The sequence below is a fragment of the Prosopis cineraria genome, unplaced genomic scaffold (genome assembly GCF_029017545.1).
Source record: "Prosopis cineraria cultivar Desert tree isolate PC_DT_omini unplaced genomic scaffold, ASM2901754v1 PC2, whole genome shotgun sequence".
Classification (NCBI taxonomy): domain Eukaryota; kingdom Viridiplantae; phylum Streptophyta; class Magnoliopsida; order Fabales; family Fabaceae; genus Prosopis; species Prosopis cineraria.
This window is the reverse complement of record NW_026555333.1, coordinates 44,971,218-44,993,282: the sequence shown is the minus strand read 5'-3', so window position 1 is coordinate 44,993,282 and position 22,065 is coordinate 44,971,218. Positions and strand designations below refer to the sequence as shown.

The 22,065-nt window shown below is 33.3% G+C and overlaps 1 protein-coding gene and 1 pseudogene across 1 annotated transcript; both read left to right on the top strand.

Moving 5' to 3' along the window:
* The first annotated feature begins 1,628 nt into the window (after positions 1-1,628).
* On the top strand, positions 1,629-3,896 carry LOC129302810 (putative transcriptional regulator tpeD). Its single transcript, XM_054941684.1, has 2 exons — positions 1,629-3,214; positions 3,302-3,896. Exons 1-2 carry the CDS (start codon positions 1,629-1,631, stop codon positions 3,894-3,896), a joined length of 2,181 nt encoding a protein of 726 aa, XP_054797659.1.
* A 12,524-nt stretch (positions 3,897-16,420) lies between these two features.
* On the top strand, positions 16,421-20,868 carry LOC129302809 (4-hydroxyphenylpyruvate dioxygenase-like; annotated as a pseudogene).
* Positions 20,869-22,065: the final 1,197 nt, after the last annotated feature.

Sequence of the window (22,065 nt, the reverse complement as noted above, 5' to 3'; positions counted from 1 at the left end):
ACATGGTAGTGATCATCCAACAAAATATAAAAATCTTATACTCATAGCATGGTAATAAATAATACTCACAGATCATCCGATTATTTATATTTTGAAAAGTAAAGAGCACTCCAGTTCAAGCAAAGTAGGATCAAATGCTAATAAAATAATAAGGTCAAGCTACTATTTATATCACGCAATCATTATCTATCATCCCATTGCAATATCATCATTCGAATCAATTCTACTTTTAGTTATCTAAGACATATCGGATTGTGTCACCTGAACTTTTGGCTCTTTGTTCGAAAAGAAGATGGTAAAATGGATTGAAAATAAATAGATAATAAATATAAAAAGAAGATGAGTCAATCATGTTTACAAAAAAAAAAAATTTAATTTATAAGAATTGTTAAGAGTGTGATGATTCTCATATTTATAATATATGATATCAAATTTTATCATATTTATCACAAGTTAGATGATAATCTAGTTCATTTTTATTTGTATTTTTTAATTCATTTCATTTATTTTTTTTTAGCAACCAAATAATCCACAGCTGTATGCCTGCATTATGGCATTCACGCATCCGAGCACAGTTTATAATGCAAGGGACTAGCGAGTTTATAATAGTCTTGTGGTTGTGGGACCTGGCAGCGAGAGTGTGAAATGGACGATGTGAAGTTGGAATTATAACTCATGAAGTTACTTTTTTTGGATTCTTGTGTCAGAAAAATTGGCATTATTATATTATTCCCCCGACAGGCCATCATCTCTAAACTCAAAACGCTGCAAGCGTACGTTAGCAAACATCAATGAAGTCTGGTTGCCTCGGCTGCTATAAAAGGGGCACTCAAACTAACGTTAATCAAATCCTGAATGTAAGTTTCGCGTCTTGTGACCTCAGAAGCACCGACACGCCAAAATGGCTGGCGTGTCCGTGTCGGATACGTATCCGACACGGACACGCGTTCAGGACGGGGGAACGGCGTGTCCCTTTTCCTGGTTTCCGGCGGACGCGGGCAGATGCGGGTTGACACGGGCGAACGCGGGTCGGACACGGGCGGACGCGAAACTCTGCGTTTTTCACTTCTTTTAACTCAGTCCCAGCTCCAGAAATCCGATGCCCTAACATTTTCAGCTCCAATCGACCCCCTTCTCGTGTTTTCTGCTCTGTAACTTCACTGCCTATGTTGGTCGTTCTCGTTCTTCATCTCTCACGTTTATTCACGCTGCCTCGCCGTCTGCTCCGCCTCAGTCTTCATATTCGACTGTCTGCTCTGCCTCAGCGTCTTCGACCGTCTGCTCTGCCTCTGCCTCACCGTCGTTCTTCAGCTTCAATCTTGGTAATTTGTTCAGTTCTTCATGTATGGTCATTCTTCGATGCGCTGCCTCTCGTTCTTTATGTATCTATCAGATTTGGCTGCTGATTTCGAATTTCTTATTATTGCATTGTTGGATAATTTGCTCAATGCTGAACCGAGAGAGAGCCAGAGCAATTGATTAGTTTTCAAATTTAATACTGAATTACTAATTTAATTTTTTTTTATTTAGATAGATTATTTTGTTGAATTAAACATTGATTTATTTTAAATTTTTATTAGCTCTCTTTTTGTTAAAATTGCAGGATATTGTTTAAAATTAAACCTTCAATGGCTTCTAATTCTAGACCCGGTAGTAGTTCAGGAAGTGTGAATTCTCAATTTCAATCTAGTAATAAAAGACAGAAAGAGAGTACTCCTTTATGGGCTTATGTAACTTTGGTTTCTCAAGAAAATGGAGGGGATGGTGGAAATAGAAGTTGGAAGTGTAACTATTGTAATAACCAATATAATGGCTCTTATTCTAGAGTTAAATTTCATTTGTTGAGGATCTCTGGAAAGGGTATTGCTATATGCCCGAAAGTTGATGATAGTTGTTTAGGTGAAATGCGAAAAGCTCAAGAGGAGGCTGAGAATAGAACAAAACCAAGACATGTGCCATTGCCAACTCCAACTGAGAGCTTGTCTCCTTTATGTCAAAGGGGTTCTACCCCTATTCAAAGTGAACACAATCAGGGAAAAAGGAGGGCAATAAATACAATAGAAAGAGCTTTCCAACAAGGAGCTAGAGATAACTTAACTGCTGAAATTGCTAGAATGTTCTATTCGGCTGGTTTGTCTTTCAATTTGGCACGTAACCCATATTTTATTAGTGCATTTCAATATGCTGCCAACAATGTAATTCCTGGTTTTAAACCTCCTGGTTATAATGCACTAAGGTCTACTTTGTTGCAAAAAGAAAGGGCCAATGTTGAAAAGCAACTTGAATCAATTAAAGGGACTTGGAATCATAAGGGGGTAAGTATAGTTACAGATGGTTGGACAGATGTACAAAGAAGGCCATTAATTAATTTTATGGCTGTAAGTGATGGAAGTCCCATGTTTTTGAAGGCAATTGATGCAACTAGTGAGTATAAAGATAGATTTTACATGGCTGACTTGATAAAGAAAGTGGTTGAAGAAGTGGGGCCTCATAAAGTTGTTCAAGTAATTACTGATAATGCACCTGTTTGTAAATCTGCTGGTAAGATGGTGGAAGATGAATATCCTCACATCTTTTGGACACCATGTGTGGTGCATACACTTAATCTTGCCTTGAAAAATATATGTGCAGCAAAAAATACAGAGGCAAATGAAATTGTTTATGGAGAATGCTGTTGGATCACTGAGGTGAGGGATGATGCAGTCTTTATCCGAACATTTATCATGAATCATTCTATGAGATTGGCCATGTTTAATGAATTCGTGCCATTAAAATTGCTTGCAATAGCCGAAACAAGATTTGCATCAACAATTGTGATGTTGAAGAGATTCAAACTTATCAAAACTTCTCTTCGTACACTGGTTATTAGTGAAGAATGGAATGCTTATAGAGATGATGATGTTGGAAAGGCTGCTACTGTGAAGGACATAATTCTTAATGATCTTTGGTGGGAGAAGGTTGATTATATTCTCTCTTTCACTAAACCAAATTATGATATGTTGAGATTTGCTGACACAGATAGACCCACACTTCATTTGATTTATGAGATGTGGGATTCAATGATAGAGCAAATCAAGGAATCAATTTATAAGCATGAGAGAAAATCACTTTCTGAGTACTCTTCATTTTATGAAGTTGTTTATAACATCATCATTGATCGATGGACAAAGAGTGCCACTCCACTACATTGTCTTGCCCACTCACTGAATCCTAGGTGTGTTATTCTTATTTTTGATCATGAAATTCTTTTCTTTATCATTTTTACATCACAACTCCAATTAATGTTATTATATTATTGTAGGTATTATACAACACAATGGCTTGAAGGTGGACTAAATAGAGTCTCTCCACATAGAGATGCTGAAATATCAACTGAGAGGAAAAAGTGCATTAGAAGGATGTTTCCAGATGAAGAAGAGAGGAAATTGGTTATGAATGAATTTTCAAAATGTTCTGGATGTTCAGATGAGTTCTCTTTTGTTGATTCCATACAAGATAGATGGGTATTAGAGCCTAAGGCTTGGTGGAGCAATCATGGTGCTGATGCTCCTAAACTTCAAGGGACTGCATTGAAACTTCTCAATCAACCATGCTCATCATCTTGTTGTGAAAGAAATTGGAGCACTTATTCTTTTGTTCATTCACTAAAGAGAAATAAGATGCTTCCAAAAAGAACAGAGAACTTAGTTTTTGTTCATTCAAATCTTCGTCTTCTTTCAAGAAAGAGTGAGAAGTATTCTACTGGAGAAAGTAAATTGTGGGATATTAGTGGAGATTGTTGGGAAATAGATGATGTTGAAAATCTTGAAGTTGCAAGTTTATCTATAGATGAGCCAATTTTGGAGAGAGAACTTATAGGAGAAAGTGGTGGTGTCAATGAAGATGAGGAAGATTAGAATTACTTTAAGTTGATAATTATCTTTTGACACTTGATAGTGTTTAAGTGCTTGACTATTTATTGTATTATATTTTGTTATGGCATTAGACATCTTGAAATTGTGTTTTTAGACATCCAAATATTTAATATTTAATTATTTATATAGCCGTACCCGTATCCTAAAATTCTGGAAAATAGCCGTGTCCGCGTATCGTATCGTATCGTACCCGATACTCGTACCCGTATCGGTGCTTCTTAGCTTGTGACACACACACGAGCGCGCGCGCGCGCGGGGGGGGGTCATCAGGAGAGAGAGGAGAGAGTGGGAGAGATGGATGAAGTGATAGTGGAGTACATGCAGCGTCTGGGAGTTTCCGAAGCAGCCAAGACTGAGTTCTCCTGCAGAGCCAGTGCCATGAAAGCAATGGCAGGTTACGAGTCCGTGTGGTTTCACACACTCATCACCCAACTTCGTCACACTCTCTCCCAAATATTAATAACGCAATCAAAGCCTCTTCACATCGATCTCAACATCCCTCCTGTGACTGTAAGCAATCCAAACGCTTCTTGTTCCTTTAATTTCTTCTCTTAATTAATTAAGTACTCCAACCTACGCACTAAGCTTGATACATGTACTGTTTGATGCATGCTTATTAGGAAGCGAGTGATGACGCCATTGAGGATGAAGAGCAAGAACTCAACATGGGCGAAGCTGTGCTGATGATTCGTGTTCTCAACTCATTATCCCCATGATTCTTTTTCATGCAAGCCACGCACCCTTGAATCAAAAAGTCTGGTGGTGTCCCTATTGTTGATTCTTCTTCAAGCCGTACGCACAAGATTCATGTGTGTTCCCCCCCTTTTTCAGCTTTGTTTTCTCCAAATGATGAACTTGATCATTCTTTGATGCCATTCACCTGTAATCCAGGTCGTGTCGTGATTCCGTGTGGGGGCCCCAAGTTATCAAATTCTAGTCGTTTGTTCGCTCTTGCCTTTGAATGTCAACCACTAATTCCCCTGCCCTGGGTCCCATTTAATTAATTGGCGTCCGAATATAACATCTATTCACAATCTCTTTGATTGTAAGAGCGCATAACTGTACAAACTTTAGTGCTTCATAGGAGTGTTGGGATGTGCTTGGCCGGAATAAAGTAGGGTGGCAAGGATCCTAGAGGAGATACAGGCGGTTTGCGAATATTGTGTCTTGATAATATCTGCTATTTCAAGCTTGTTCTAGTCATCTAACACTTTTTTATATGTTACTTATCAACCTCTATTCATCATTCAAGCCTCTGAACTTCTCTATTGGATGAAGATTATGTAAGATGACACTGAGTTAAAAGGTTTTTTCTGTGTTGAATGGGCAGGCCAACCATTTTTATAGAGATAATTCAGAGAGTTGGGTGCATGCTGAAGGATGAGGAGGGGAAGGTATATCAAAAGGGTGGATGTGGAGGCTTTGGAAAAAGAAACTTCTCTGAACTGTTCAAGTCCATCGAAGAATATGAAAAGACACTTGAACTTAAAAAGAGTAGCAGAACAAACTCCTGCTTGAAAGCTCATAGTGATTTCAGGACGAGGTATTTCTTGAAGCTGTAATCACCCTGTTACTGTATAAACAATTGGCTTAAGGAAGAATAAATACTATATGAGCACTGTCTTCACTTCTAGAAATGATGAAATATGAATATATGATATTCTGTGTTAAGAGACAGTTATTGCATTTCTTGCAATGTTTATGAAGAAATATACGAACTGCCCACCTTACTATATTTATATATAAACAAGTACTGCAATTTGGACTGTATGATAGGAGTCACGAGAGATTGGGAAATAAATTAATCTGACGTGCTACTTAATTAGCACTAGTCCGCAAGTTGCTTAGAATAGTTGATGGGGTACATGCTGTTTGCCTTTGGAGTATATTCTGGTAGCACCATGTGAATTTTTTTTTTTTTTTTTGGGGTGGGGTACACACAATATGTAGAAGTTTTTACTTGTTCCATAGTGTTTCTAATCTTATTTCCGATAAACATAGCTAACGCATAACAGACCTTTTCCATCTTCCTTACAATCAACCGGAAAAAGTCTGAGCGGAATGCCTCAAGAGTCTTGAGATTTTACATTCATAAACTTCTAGCTTGTGAGGGAGACCAAAACATTATGGAAGAGTTTCTGGAACAAAATTGCGACATTGGAGTGAAAACACCAGAATCGGTAAAATTGCCAGAAAAATCGAAGAAAAGCAGTAACTTTGGGTTGCATTGATATGTTGTCCGTCAACAAGGAAATTATTTGAAAGTCAGCTTTGTCAATCAACATAATTTATAGCTGTTGATATTACAAGACTAGAATTTTACCTTAATGGTTTAAAATTTGCGAGTGAAAATAGTCCTTGACGTGGTCAAGAATTCAATCCTCACCAATCTCATTGAGTGTGGTGAGCTTGTTCTATTCACGTGTTTTAACAGATAAAGCTTGTGTTGAAAGTTGAAATTTTTTTATAAAAACATTCACGTGCCTTTACTCAACATATAAATTGTGTTGAATCTTAGAATGGTCATCAACAATGCCCTACCTAGAGTTTTATTTTCATCATTTGTATGCATCCCTAACCTTTTCTTCTGCTGACTACGGCTGCTTCTAAGATCACATCATATTCTCTAGCTTTTGCCTGCTCGGATCACCACATGTTAGTCCCCTTAAATCTGAACAGCAGCGTGTCTCTGCTTAACTGGTCCCTTTCTTTACTTAAGCCCACAATCTTTTCTTCAGACTCTTTTAGCTACCAAAATTATTGAAGACAAAATGGACACGTCAGAGAATTTCAGTGTCTGGCTGAGGGTTTGTCATCCATAATTTGTTACTGAAAATCGTTCAAGTTTACACCATTCAATACACTAAAAAATTTTACGCCATTCAATGCACTCACGGTGAAATCTTTAAGGTGCACCATGGTAGCATATCTTCTGCTTGGAAATCTGAAGTTGCATCTCTGATTCTCTTTTTTTTTCTCCACCAAAAAACGTTTTCCATTTCCACACATGCAATTTGCCTATGCTCATCCATGGTATGAGCCGCAGATGCTACTCTTCAGCAGTGTCAGATGGTTTCTCTGCTGTCTCTGTTACTGCAGAATCACATGCTCGAATGCCACAAGCCAAATTCTGCGGTTCCTCATCCTTAACCTTCCTGTACAAAGTGTAGCTCCATGAAAACCGAGTCCAATGCTATACAGAGCAACATAGACACAAGAAGAATAAGACGTCCATATGCACACTTAAACAACTTTTCTTGGTTTATATACCTAATCCCCCATTCTTCCTTACCATCTTCAGCACTAGGTTTGTTTTCCTTTCTAGTTACCTTGAGCAGCACAAATATACAGAGCCGTGTCTCAGACTACTTTAGCAAGTACAAAATTCTCAGGCATCATTTGGATTGATAGATTTGGATTTGAATTTTAAGTTTAAAATTTCACATTTCAAAAGAAGAAGAGAGATGAGTTGAGACTTGAAGTGAAAATGGAAAATTAAGAGTGATGGGTTTAACTCTAATTTTCAATTGGAAGAGAGACAAGAACATGAGCTAAGAGAAGGTGGAAGCACCAACAATGAGAATACAAAGAAAACAATATATTTGAAATGACTGAAATTTTGGTATTAAAAAAAATTAAAATTACAAATAAATTTTAATAAGAAATGGATTTGAACGGAGGGAGGGAATGTAGGCTAAGAAACAGCAATAGTCAGAGAAGGAACTGATCAGGGCCTCACTGTATAACGTGAATGATGATGAATGACTCAGTATAACAGAGGGAAAGAGGGAAAGAAAAACAGGACTCAATTATAATTTATACCTTTATGACCGATAAATCATCCATAGGACCATCAGCTCGCGCATTTCTAAGAGTGCTTTACGTTGCTGCTTCATTTTCTTTAGAGCAATCCAAAGTTGCAACAGCTCCTAGCTTGGCAGAACCATTTTACCTCAAAGAATTCACAACCTCTTTATGCGCTTTGAGAACCAGCTGAGTTGCACTAATGTCGGAGGAGACAAACATATAGTTACAATTTACATTTACATATGGGAAAATTTTACTGTGGCCCTCTTGACTAAACTTACCGACAGTCAAACCTTCTAAAATTTTGAAATATCAATTTAGTCCCTGTGGATTCTACTTGGGTTAAATTGAAATTTAGTTTTTAAGGAAAATAACACAAACAATCCCAATCCCAATCTCAATCCGTTAGATCAATTGTTTATTCACACAATATTTGTTCATTTTCTTTATGCAAGTTATTTATGTGCCTTACTTCACTTATTTATATTCATAGTGATATTATGCTATTAACAAGAGTTATAAATTTTATTTACTTTAGTTGTTTTTTTTTCATACATTAGTTGTTTTTTTTATTTACTTGAGTTATTTATATGCCTAGTTTCACTTGTTTATATTTATGTTGGTGTTATGCTGTTAATGATAGCTAAAAATTTCCCTTATGTTAGTTATTAATTTTCCATACATCAATTGTTCATGTTTCTTGCACGAGTTATTTATGCGCTTAGCTTTACTTGTTTATATATATATTCATGTTATACTGTTAATGAGAGTTATAAATTTCCTCTATACTAATTGTTTCATTTTCTATACATTAGTTGTTTATTTTTCTTTCCCACCTAGTGGGATAAGGCTTCTTGTTGTTTTTTTTTCTTATGTCAGTTACTTTTATTTGAGAGGATTGGGGTCATTTGTATCATTTTTCTCAAAAAATTAATTTCAATTTAACTTAAGTGGAACTCATAGGGACTAAATTGATGTTTTAGGATTTTATAGGATTTGACTATCAATAAGTTTGCTTAAGGGGTTATAGTAAAATTTTTTCTTTACATATCGTTATAATGACGACAATATGAGATAGAGGTGTATATGGGCCAAATAGGGGTTCACCCTAGCCTAAAGCCCGACCCTATGTACATATTGAGGTATTCGGCCACCCAAATGCTTAGATCGGGTTTTTAAATATAAAAAAATTTATTAAACAATATAAAATTTAATTGAAATTATTTAAAATTGACTATTTATAAAAATAATGTTAGAATTTAAAGTAATAATTTTTTAAATTGTATATAATTAAAAATTATTTATTATTTTCACATGATATAAAGTAAAACAATCAATTTTAAATATTTAAATGATTAAAAATTAAAATTATAAAACATATTCATGATGAACATAAAAAATAATATAATGAATAAGAAAATTAAATAAAAAATATTATAAAATAATTAACTTTTGACAAAAAATTGAAAAAATAATATAATATAGGTACATATTTTGGGCTTGGTAGGGTTGAACCTAGCCTGGTGCCTGGCCTGGTTAGCCCAACTGGCTCGAGCAAAACTAAGTTGACTGGCCTTTTGAGCCACCTGAACAGCCCAAATGAAATGCCTGTGAATAATAAGAAAAAAAAAATATTGACAAACTGGCTTGGCCCGTTTGTTTGTTAAAATTGATGGGTTGGGCTGACAAAAAGCAGGTTATTTTATTTTTAAAAAATGGGATAAGTTAGCCTGTATGTTCTATTGCAAAAAAAAAAAAAAATGAGGTTTAGCTTTTTTGTAAAACATATATATATATATATATTTTATTACCTATTGTTTATTAGCACTTTTTTTTTTGGGGTGAAACTCTTATTTTTAAACAAATGAAAGAAACTATTTAGAATCAAAAAGTTATTACCTTCCCTCAGGTTTGTTTCCTTTGACCAAAAAAAGATTATCAGTAGAGCTTCCCGTCATGGATTGAACAAACCTTTCTAACTTTGACAATCTAAGAAATGAAGTAAAGCTTTTCCTTACACTGTTAATATAGAATGACGTTTCTGCTTCACAGTAATATATTAAAGTTAAACATGATGTAAAATTAGTTAAACTTTGCCCATAAAAAGGTTATTATTTTTTAAATCGTTTTAGTTATTGATGAAACCAAGCTTACAAGTACTTCTGTCAAATTTATAAACCATATAAAATTAAATTTTAAAGGGATACTAAAGTAATTTTACACAAAAATTTAATATCAAAGAAATTCTTTAGGATTGTCATTATCACAATTTGCAGGACTAAATTGTTATTATTTTTATTTTAGAAGGATTTAGCTGTCATTCTCCCTAAAATCAGTGTCCAATACAATAGAATTTGGATAAAATTGATTTATAAATATGATTTTCCACAAATTTGATTAATCAAACCGCAGAAGTATGCGGGAGCTGCTTGTGAGATGACGGGGTTGAGGGTCTCATAATTAATTTAATCAAAACAAGAGTGTCTGAACAATTTTTTTTTTTTAAAAAAACAAACACTGTGCTTCTATATATGATTTTTTTAAGAACATCCAAGAGTCACTAAGAAGTTGCAATGGCAAAATAAAACAAGTAAATAAATTATAACAATAAAAAGGACTTTAATAAACACTACAAAATATAGTTTCTTTTTTTTCGTTACGCAACAGTGTCTTTCTATTAGTGGCATAGTTAGTACTAAATAAAGTCCTTTCAGTGAGAATTTGAAACTCATCACAATTAGATTAGTGCTTTTCACTAGTTCCCATCTACATTGTTAATATCATTTTGTATTTAATAAAAAAAAACAGTATACAAACCTCTCCTAATATGAATAGCTACAAAATACAAACATCTCCTACATTTCTATTGTTAAAACTTAAAATAATATTTCAAACATGCAAATCAAAAATTTAATGAAGTAAGAATTTCTTGGCCAAAAATAAAATAAGTAGTTAATATATTAAATTACTTAATATAATTGATGTTTATTTTTTTTAATTTCATTAATTTTGACAAGAAATTTTAAATTATATTTTTAAAAATCCATGTACTTAATTAAAATTTTTATAAATTGTAGGAGAGAATATACAGTTAAATTTTAAGAGAAAATTAATAATTTAAAATTTTGAAAAAATTAAATTTTTGATCATTGTAGTTTTGACTTAGTTGTAATTCAATTTTTGAACTATGACTCACTATAATTTAGTCTTTAAAGTTTTAATTTGATTGTAACTCAATCTTTAAATTTTAACCATTTAAAATATTAGTCCCTATAATTTAAAAAATAAAATTAAAAAGATTAATTATTTATCAAATTAATAGTGTTAGTAATTTTAAATTAGTCCCTAAATGTGAACATAATTTTAGTTTTTAGAATTTTATTTTTAAGATATAATTTTAATTTTAACTTTTGAGCATTTACTTTCTCATTCTATTCTACCACCCCGCCGCTCTATATTAGCAGACCACAATGACAACCATAACTAACATCCGGAAAAATCAATGTACGACATTGATTAGTATTAATTAGAAAAAAAGTTACATTCCAGTTAAGTCTCTACGTAGGATTATGGACCCATTTGGTTTGCTTGCATTTTATATGTAAAAAATAAAATTTTATTTTTAAAAAGTTGAAAGTTGTTTGGATAAAATATTTTACAAAAAAATACATTTAAACAGTGCCTGAAAACAGATTTGAAAGACATTACTTTTTGAAACTTTTGAAAAGTGAATTTAAAAGGGAAGATATTATTTAACCATACTGTCCTAAGTTTAATCTCTTATTTTTTTTTTAAAATATAGTTAATTCATAAAAAATATAATTATCATTTCAATAATAATAATTAGGTATTAAGTTTTTAACATTATAAATTGAATAAGTAATCATTTTAATTTTTAGCATTAATGTCTAATAAAAATTATAAATTTTTATCACATTTTCTAAAATTACAGATTAAAAAAGTACAAATAACAAGAGATCAATTTTTTAGCATTATAAATCAAATTTTATGTTATTTTAAATCTTGATCATTTTTTTAAATATTTCAAATATATTACATTTGTATAACAAAATTGACAAATCATTATAAATTAATGTCCTTTTTTATAATTATACATTTAAAAGTATATTTCAATATCATAATTCAAACAACTTTTAATGTACCAAACTTACTTTTAAAAAAATATATCTAAATATAAATTTCATTACAACAATTAATTTTTATTAAATTGACTTTTATTAAATAAATTTTTTACTAAATGAACTTTTGATAAACTAAAAATCAAACATACACTACATATAAATAGACTCTATGATCTTAATTTGGATTATATTGTGCTCGCGATATGCAAAACATTTTAGTTTTACTTGTTCCATAGTGTTTTGAGTGCTTCCAGTCTTCACCATCACTGAAGTTAACACCACTTTATAATTATTTTTTCCTTTTGAATTACAAGAACAAAACAATAGTAGCTTAGGTTACAAGTATAGGATTAAACCCAATAATTATCAAATTGTACGTATGGCCTTATATGTGTGTGCATGGATTTGTTAGAACGCCCATGTGGATTTGTTACCACAAGCTATGGACCGTATATCAATATTTTTGAGAGAACTACATACAGGTTTTAAATAAGAAAAATAATTACTCATTATCTCACAACCACTGCTAATACAGAAGTTTGACTTGAAAATAAGACTAAAAAATAATTAATTTTTTTTTTTTATTTAGAACCTGTTTGTAATTCTTCCTAGGCTTTTTTGGGTGGTTTCAAAGTGACACTTTATGGATTCCCTCCTTACTCATCATATGAAGTTCTTAAGTAATATATATATATAGAAATATTTTGAAGTAAAATCGTAATACAAATATATATGGAAATATAAAGATATATTCTTTAATTTTATTCACTCACAATAATATTGAACTGTGATGTGTGTGATGCGACCGATATCATGTCTAAATGAATTGAAGACGTGTAATTGGTGTTTCCGGCTGGTGCTTTTGTTTTATCCAGACAGAGCTTTGATGAAAACTTTTATCTGCTTGAAACAAAAGAGAACATGAAGTGGCGCCAACATCTCGAGTTTGTTTGCCGTACGTCAATTTATTCTAATTTATGAAACAATTAAAAAACTTGTGTGTCCTGAAAAGATTAAAAAGGACGATGCTGTAGCTGCCATGCAACAAAGGCTCAAATTCTCACTTGCTTTCGCATCCTTCCCTTTTTAGCTTCTTATAGCAACTTCAATAAAAGCGAACAACCGTTGTGGTGTTCATTAAAGCTTAGAAAGTTCGTTACATTATGTCAATTATTTTACTAACAAATAACAAAATAACTTTCTTAATTTCTCGATCTTGGACTATTCTTGGAGTTATCTTGAATGATTGATTTTAACTTGACCGACGCAACAGAACTAAGTGCCATAGGGGCAAAAAAAAAAAAAAACTGTTTAACTGCTTCATTCCCGGCGCTTTTAATTAATTAATTATTGGTTTTACAAATATGGTGTTTTTTCTTTAAATTAAAAGTGACTTGGGCGAATTATAGAAAGTAGACGTTGTTATCAAAGTTCCAACCACTTAAGATAATATTGCGGAAAGAGGAGAGAAGACTTCCAGCAACTTGACCTTATTATCTGATCTCCCTCTATTTGTTTGGTGTGCTGCAAGTGTATTTTATTAAAATATATATCCCAAATATATCTTCTTTCTTAATTCTCACGCTAATAATAATAATAATAAAAGAATATATAATACACAATATATTAATCTTTTTTAGATTAAGGTGCAAAAATATTCATCAAGTGGTCGACCAGGAGAATCTAATAGTCTAAAAGTGAGAAAAATAGTAAAAATACTCATAATGTTATTAGAGTTGGTGTAAAAATGACCAAACCGTTAACTTTACCTAACACCTTTAGTTTTTAGTGTTAAATGCTAACTGTGCTGTGAACTATGACATATCCCACCAAATCTCATTTTTTCGTTGACACATCCTACCCCCTTCCTTTATTCCTTTTCGCTCATTTTTCTTGTTTGCAAAACTTAAGATTCAACACTATAAGATGGGTTATACACAATTAAAGATTGAAACTAAGTACATCTCTTATATCGTCTACCTTAAGAATATTGTCACAACTTTAAGCAATTTCACTCATAATAGTTTCAAAAATTTTAAATGGCTTTCGCTACCACTGCAAGGAAGTGAATGATTTAACTTGATAGATGTTCGATCAAAATGATATTTTCCTACAAGACATTCATATGATAACCGATCAACCTCCACAGGATTTCACTCTGGAATATTTTTTTTTGTCCACATTAATAAAAAAATGGTCAAGTTCTGCTTAGCTGTTAGGTAAATAGTTAATATTTAAGGGATTTGATGGATTGATAACTTTTGCACTAACTTTGATAACGTTTTGGTTATTTTTGTTCTTTTTCTTATTTTAGGCTATTGGATGCTCCTAATTGATAACTTTGTAGATATTTTTACCCCTTTGTTAGTTCATGTCAACAAAGATTGACACATGACAAACATGGTCCACAGTATAGTTAGCATTTAACATCAAAAACTAACAACGTTAGGGCAAAGTTAATAGTTTGATTACTTTTGCACCAACTCTAGTAACATTACACATATTTTTATCCTTTTCTCACTTTAAACTACTGAATGTTCTTGGCCAACCACTTGATAAGTATTTTTGCATTTTAACCCATCTTTCTTTGCAGGTTAGGGTTTTTATTATTCCTTAAATCCCAAGCTAACAAGACTCTATATACTCTATACCTTCTGCTTGGAAATTTGAAGTTGCATCTCTGACTCTTTGTTTTTTTTCCTCCTCCAAGAAACGTTCAATTTCCATTTCCACACATACAACTTGCCTTTGCTCACCCATGGTATGAGCTTTTTTGTTTGAGAAAAGCTCCTGTAGGATACATAAAAGAGCTTTTCTTACTAGAAACGCTCTTGTAGGTTATCTTTATAAGAGCATTTATCAAACACTCTCATATATACGAGAGCACATATTTTCGGAGTGTTTGCAAAATGCTCTGAAAGCATAAAAAGAAACACTCCAAAAAATTATTTTTGTTGTAGTGAGATGAGAGAATATGTGAGAGTAATAGAAGCATTAACAGTGAGAACGCAATGAGTACAAAAGGTTTGAAATAATTGAAATTTCAAATCACTAGTGATAGAGGAAATTTCAAATTTCAAATAAATTATAAAAAAATGAATTTAGATCATAATTTTGTGTGTCCAAATGGGAGATATGGTCTTAGTTTAAATCTTCATTGATCCAAACACAACATCTAATTTTTCTTATGGTGGAATAATCCAACTGCATGGTATTAATATTTTTCTATGGCAACATGATAATCATTCGCTTTTCCACTTTAGAACTTGTAGATGTATATATGGAGTGTAGGAGGCCAGATTTTAAAAGAAAATATAGGCCAGGCTAAGCAACAGCAACAAATCAGAAAAGAAGAAACTGATCATGACTTCACCGTATAATCGTGAAAGATGATGATTCACTCAATAGAACAGGGGGAAAAGGGGGAAGAAAACAAGGATTCAATTATAATTTATACCTTCATGATCGGTAAATCATCCATAGGACTATCAGTAATTTTATTTATCATTCATAGTGCATTTCTAAGAGAGATTGGCATTGCAGCTTCATTTTCTGTAGTGCATTATTTAACTCGAGGAATTCAGTCTTTTTATATGCTTTCAAGAACCAGCTGAGTTGCACCAATGTCAGATGAGGCAAGCATATAATAATAATTTAATAGGTTTTTTTATTAGCCATATATATTCTTTTATTGGAGGCAATTATGTTCAAAACATTGTCGAGTATTAAATATAAGCACATGTCCCATGAGAAATTTAATATTAGTACATCATGTTGTGAGGAACTAGCCTCTTTCGCCAGACCCAACACTTGATATAGGTTTTTCCCTCAGTGTATAATAAAAAGGGTGCATTAGATAATCATATTATTCCTTTTTTTGTTAAAAAAAAATTTAGGTGAGTAGATTCATGGAGCTCATCATGGCCAAGGTATGCTTCTAGGTTCAAAGAAATACTTATAGATCATCCATAAACAAAATTTTCACATTGACAATAAGATTTGAACTCACAACTTTTATGGGCCAAATCCTTATTAATTGGATCAACCTTTGTTGATAATCAAATCATTCTTAAGGAGCTCAATTTTTTCTCTTTAGATGAATTTGAAGCATAAGTTGGGGGGGTTCAAAATGAATAAAAATAAAATAGATTAAAAAACCAATAATAAAAATAATTAAATTATCTTTTCTTTCATAATAAGCATGGTAAGCAATATTAACAATAAAACAATTTCACTTTTAACTTCCATTAGCTTTTTTAATTATCATTAAGCTTAGCTAACACCTATAACCTTTTGCAGAATTGGGTTTTAAAATTGTATCTTGCAAGCCATAGTGAATTACAGTGTTCATGGCAGTGAACAGCCCAAAAATGGGCAGCTATATTTAAGCCCAAATTTTTGGGCCCAACTCGGCCCCATAATCTTTCAAATCGTACTCTTAACCTTTTAGGGGGTCCAACAGGCTTTAATGGCCATCCAAACCCAATTGTTACTAATTACCTGAATGAATTATTAGACTGCTCAATTAATAAATTTAACCTTTAAATTAATTTTGAAATGTTACATAGAAGAGTCTTAGAATTTCTGCTTTGCCGACCCCTATGTAAGAATGAGCTGAAAATAAACATTGATGGTTCTTATACAAGTAAATATGGTATTGCAGGGATTAGTTTACTTTGCAGGGATGAGCAAGGGGAGTTTGTGTTTGGCTATGGTGAAGCAGCGGAGGTCTCCTTTGCTTTCATGGCGGAGGCGACTGCTATGAGGAAAGCAGTGGAGTTGGTGGCTGAACATTGTGCAAAGAAGATGTGCGTTGAGCTTGGCTGTGAAGTGCGTTTTAATGCTTTAATTTCCAGAGACGAAATGTGGGTGCGTGTGATTGGAAGAGTGCAGGTATTATATTATAAGAGACGTCTTGAACCTCTCTTTGTCTGGATTTTTTTGTTCTTTTTCTCTTATCAAGAGGGAATGCAATAAGGCTGATGATTTTTTAGCAGACTCCGCTAAAAGAGAAATGGAGCCGTTGGGCTTGCTGTTGTCACCTCTACTTTCCTTGCTTGGGTTAATTTCTACGGATAGAGTGAGATTGGTAAAAGCTAGTATTTTGAGTATTGCATGGTGAGTTGGCCTTAAAAAAAAAAAAAAATTGTATTGCATGGTGTGGAAAAGCACAGAGCAGGTATTGGTTAATGACTGTTGTTATTGTGTAGTTCTGTTGTCAGTTTGGTTTTTTGGTTGTGTTTTTGTTTGTTTTTAGGTTAATTAAATGTGTGTTAGGTTGTATAGTTAGTTTTTTTTTTTTGAACGTTTTTTCTTCAACTATTAGTATGTGTAATAATTTTTCTTGTGATTAATAAAATTTTGATTTTTCTAATAAAAATGTCCACTTAATGTAAAATGCTACCTCTTTTGGTATTTTGCTTGTAGTATCCTAAAAAATAACAATTGTTATCAACAATCGTCGTTTTTAATCCCCGTAAATGGCGGAATGACATATTTAGAGTAAAAAATGACGGATGTTGATAACAACCCTCATTTTGTTTGTTTCCATGAAGGACAAGTTTTATGAATGTGTATAAGATGGCTATTATTGATAACAACTGTCATTGTTTTTTTTTTCTTTTAATAGAAAGGCTCCGCATGGCAACTCCTTACAGCACAACAACAATTCCAAATATACCACGTTCAGTAACACAATTGAATTAGGATACAAATTTAATAGCATAATTATTAAATAAATATAAGTCAATCCAAATTAACATTTCTTTCAACTAAAAATAAATAAATTGTCCACCAATCCATATATATCAAAATTAATGTAATGAACATCAACTCAAATCTAAAATAATCTAAGTGCAACTAGCTAAACGTCAACACTCTACCTTTGAATTTTGCAACCTTCACACTCTATTTGCACTAAACCCGCAACTTAGGCACTGCTCACCAAAGATCACAATGACCACATTAAATTCATTAGCATTTTATTCTTGTCTGTTAACTTCTCACGACTCTGTTTTCATTCCTTAATTATTGTATCATTCACACAATTAATGTTCCCCCATGATATCTTGTGATGGAATTTTTTAAAGAGTCTAAATTTTCACCAACACAAGATGACAAGATTAATGGTCTTAAAGTGGAGATATCCTTATTGTTTAATTTGAGGGGAGGGAAAAAGAAGGGAGGAGAGGTGAGGGAGGATCTTCTAATTTAGGGCCTGTTGGGATGATAAAAGGGGAGGGGAGGGGGCTTCCCTCCCCTTGTTTGGTAAGGTGGAGGGGAGGGGAGGTTTTTTTAAAATTTTCCCTCCCCTCCCCTCCAAAACCTTTCCCCCAATTTAGGGGGATGCCCCCCTCCCCTCCCCTCCCCTCTTCTCTCCTTCCCTCTCCTCCTCTCCCCTCACCTCTCTTCTCCTCCATTTCCTCCCCTTCTCTCCCTTTCCATCCCCTTGAACTAAACAGAGCCTTAGGGGAAGAAGGGCTCTACCTTATCAAACCCTCCACTCTCCTTGTTTGGTAAGGTGGTGAGGAGGAAATTTTTTATGATTTTGAAGTAGAGATAATCAATTTAGGTAATCAACAGTTGAACATTTAGATTTAAAATTTATATTTATTAATATAAAAATTATAAAATTTTTAATAAATCTACTTTATAACCATCAAGATTAAATTTAAAATGTTCAAAATACATTTAAATAATTAATTAATAAAAATTATAAAAAATTTTAATACCAGAATTATCCAGATTAAATTTATGTTTTACAGATTGACAATAAGATAAATTTATTAATTTTTTTATAATTTATAATTTTTATTTTAATTAATATAAACTAAAACCTGTTAATAAAACATGCAGATACTCATAACATGATGAGCATCATGATGATGACAAACGCAACCCTCACTTACTTGAAGCGGCACTTCTTTCCCTTCCATGACACTAAATATTTAAGGTTTAAGCATTTCCTTTTTCATTCTATCTCCTCCCGGCTGTGCTTGAAGCTCCGTTCTACATTTGCAGACCATAATGACAACAGTCTCTAACAGTCAAACTGGTGTTCCTGTGATATTGACGTTGCTGACCGGTTATCTCTACTTCAAGACAATCCAAACAAGGGGAGGGGAGGGGCTCCCGTGCCCCTTGTCGCCACATTCGACCTTTCCACCGGCAACCTCACTCATGCTTCCTATCTCCTTAATTCTGGCAACCTTTCTTTCATCTTCACTACTTCTTACTCTCCCTTCATTGCTACTGCTGAACGCCTGAAATCCAGCTCCACAACCTCTATCCCTACCTTTGACTGCAAGTCCTGCCACGCCTTTGTCGCTTCCCTCGGTCAAGTAGTTTGGGCCATTGCACTTAAAGTCGAGAATACAGAAGTTGCATTTAACACTAGCATCGCCCATGGCGCCAAGCCAACGGCCTCCCCTGTTCTTCTCAATAACAGAGTCACTTTCACGGAAGTTCTCCTTCACGACGACGTCATCTTAAGCCTCCAACTCAAACCCCAGCTATTGGTTCTTACCCAACTTCGAACATGTGAATGACCTCTCATCCTACCCTTCATTGGACTATGGGATTCGTGGGCTTGACCCTGCCTTCGGTAGCATGCCGGAGCTTGCTGCGGCTGTGAATTACTTGTATGGATTTATTGGTTTTCATGAGTTTGCCGAGTTCACGGTGGAAGACGTGGATAACACCGAGGAGTGGGTTGAACCTGATAGTATTAGCGAACAATGACGAAACTGTATTGCTGCCACTTTGTGAACTAGTGTTCGGGATGAAGCGGAAGAGTCAGATTCTATTGGATATTTTAAAAAAATATAAATTGAATAAATATTTTTATGAATAATATTAAACACTATTTAAGGCTATCAAAATTGAAAATTGATTTCTTTAATTATCTTCAAATGCAACATTTAGAAACCGCCAGAATGAATTAGTGTAATGAGCTATAATATTCATGAAACTAGTAATTAAATCATACTTTCAAGTTGTTCAAAGGTTGTCTAATCTTATCTATAAATACCAAGGAGTATTGTAAGTCCAGTACCATGCTCTTCAGTTTTTGGGCCAATTATTTCCTCCACTTCTATACTATGTTATGCTGACTAAGTATTATTCTGCTAGTGTTTGTTGTTTTGTGTTTCTATTTATTTTTATAGGACAAGTTTGTTTAATCTTTGGGAGCTACTGCTCAATCATTTGGTGTGGTAGAATAGCTCTTAAAGATAGTGTCTTTAGGCATGACTCAGATTATAGTTTTACCTGCTAGTACTAATAGATACAGACATTCTTGGAGCACAATGAAGGAGCTGGAATGGTGCATCTAGCTTTGGCAAGCGAAGACATATTCAGGACTTTGAGAGAAATGAGATAGCGAAGTTCAGTTGGTGGATTCGAGTTCATGCCTTCAGTACCTCCAACGTATTACAAGAATCTAAAGAACCGAGCTGGTGATGTATTGACGGATGAACAAATTCAGCAATGTAAGGATCTGGGGATTCTAGTAGACAGAGACGATCAAGGAACATTGCTTCAAATTTTCACTAAGCCTGTTGGAGACACAGCATTGTTTTTATGTTAAATTATATTTGATCATGAAGTTCTTGAATGACACAACATTTAGTTTAGATATGAATTAAAAAGTGTTTGGTGTGTTGAATTTGAGTAGGCCAACCATGTTCGTGGAGATAATACAGAGAATAGGTTGCAAGGTGAAGGCTAAGGAAGGGAAGGTATGTCAGAAGCGTGGCTGTGGAGGCTTTGGGAATGGCAACATATCAGAGCTGTTCAAATCTGTGGAAGGATGTGAGAAGATGCTGGGCCTTAAAACACTTGCAGAGCCAACAGATAATAATGCTTGATTCACAAATCATATTATGATCATAAGATGCGACTGATCCTGCTACTGTGTTAGCGTTTGGCTGAAATGACAAGAAATTATGCTTACATGGGCAGCGTGTGCATATATGTATGTATAGCATTAATATGGGACTCATATGTCCTTTTCCCCTCTTTTTTCTTTTTTTAACTATAATTTTAAACTATTCAATTTAAATTCTAGTAGTTTGAATTTGATTGTTTATTTTTTATTATTTAACATTTTAATAATAATTTTATAAGAGATTAAATTTGAAATATTTAAATTTTGATCTAATGATTAAACAAGAAAAAATAGAGGAAGAGGATGAGAATAGAAGAGGAGGTCCTTACCTCCCAACAATTTCACTCTACGACAAATAAAAATATCTTAATCTATTAAAAAGAGAACTCTTTATATTTATAAATCATAATTTTATTTTTAAAGCATGCTTTACATGGTATCCATAACACTCAAACGATCTTAATCCATTGAAAAGAGAACTATCTTTATATTTACAAACCATACTTTTATTTGCAAAGTATCTTTCACGTACATAGTCCCCATAACACTCAATTCACTGTCGTGATCGCTAAGCTATTGTGATGGAGATTCGAGAGACTTTATAGTTTATATTCAAGAAATTCTTGCATGCGCTTGGTACACCTAGTCATTTATAAATTTTTCTAATAAAATTATATCAATTTAATTAAATAAAATTTTATATACCATTATATTTTTAATAAATTTTTTAAATAAAATATATTTTTTATTTATTACTTTTTTTTTCTATCATCATCAATGTTAAGATTAATCTATATTTATAATGATTTAACATGATATATTTTTATTAAACAAAATATGAATAATGTGGTGCACTACGTAAAATTCCTGATTTGTGATTTTTTTTAATTGATTTAACAACTAATGATAGGGGATTAACAAATAATACTAGGGCTCTCTTGGCAAAAAATGCTCTCGTCTCTGTTGGCTGGGTTGTACTTCGACGGAGTGTCTCTGGTGTTGGCTGCGTCACCTGAGGAATTAGATGCTTTAGAAAGAAGTAGGAAGAAGGAGAGAAAGGGGAGTCAAGCTTTCACTGGAGATGTTTTGAGGGTTCCCTGAGTTGAGGAGTGGATAGTTAAGAGATCAAAAGGGCAGAAATTGTACAGGGATTCACTTTTGGGTGTGGATTTAGAGAATCTTTCTTAGTTTGAGGCAACTAAGGATGAGGATGCATTGATCAATTTCTTCAATGGAGATACTCGATTTGATGGGATTCCCGACCTAAAATAGGGGATTACAGTGGATTGGAGCAATCTAGTGCGGCTGAGTTTTG

Coding starts and splice junctions, on each gene's coding strand:
- LOC129302810 (XM_054941684.1), top strand. CDS start 1,629: ATGGCTTCTAATTCTAGACCCGGTAGTAGTTCAGGAAGTGTGAATTCT. Junction 3,215..3,301: donor GCCCACTCACTGAATCCTAG/GTGTGTTATTCT, acceptor ATATTATTGTAG/GTATTATACAACACAATGGC.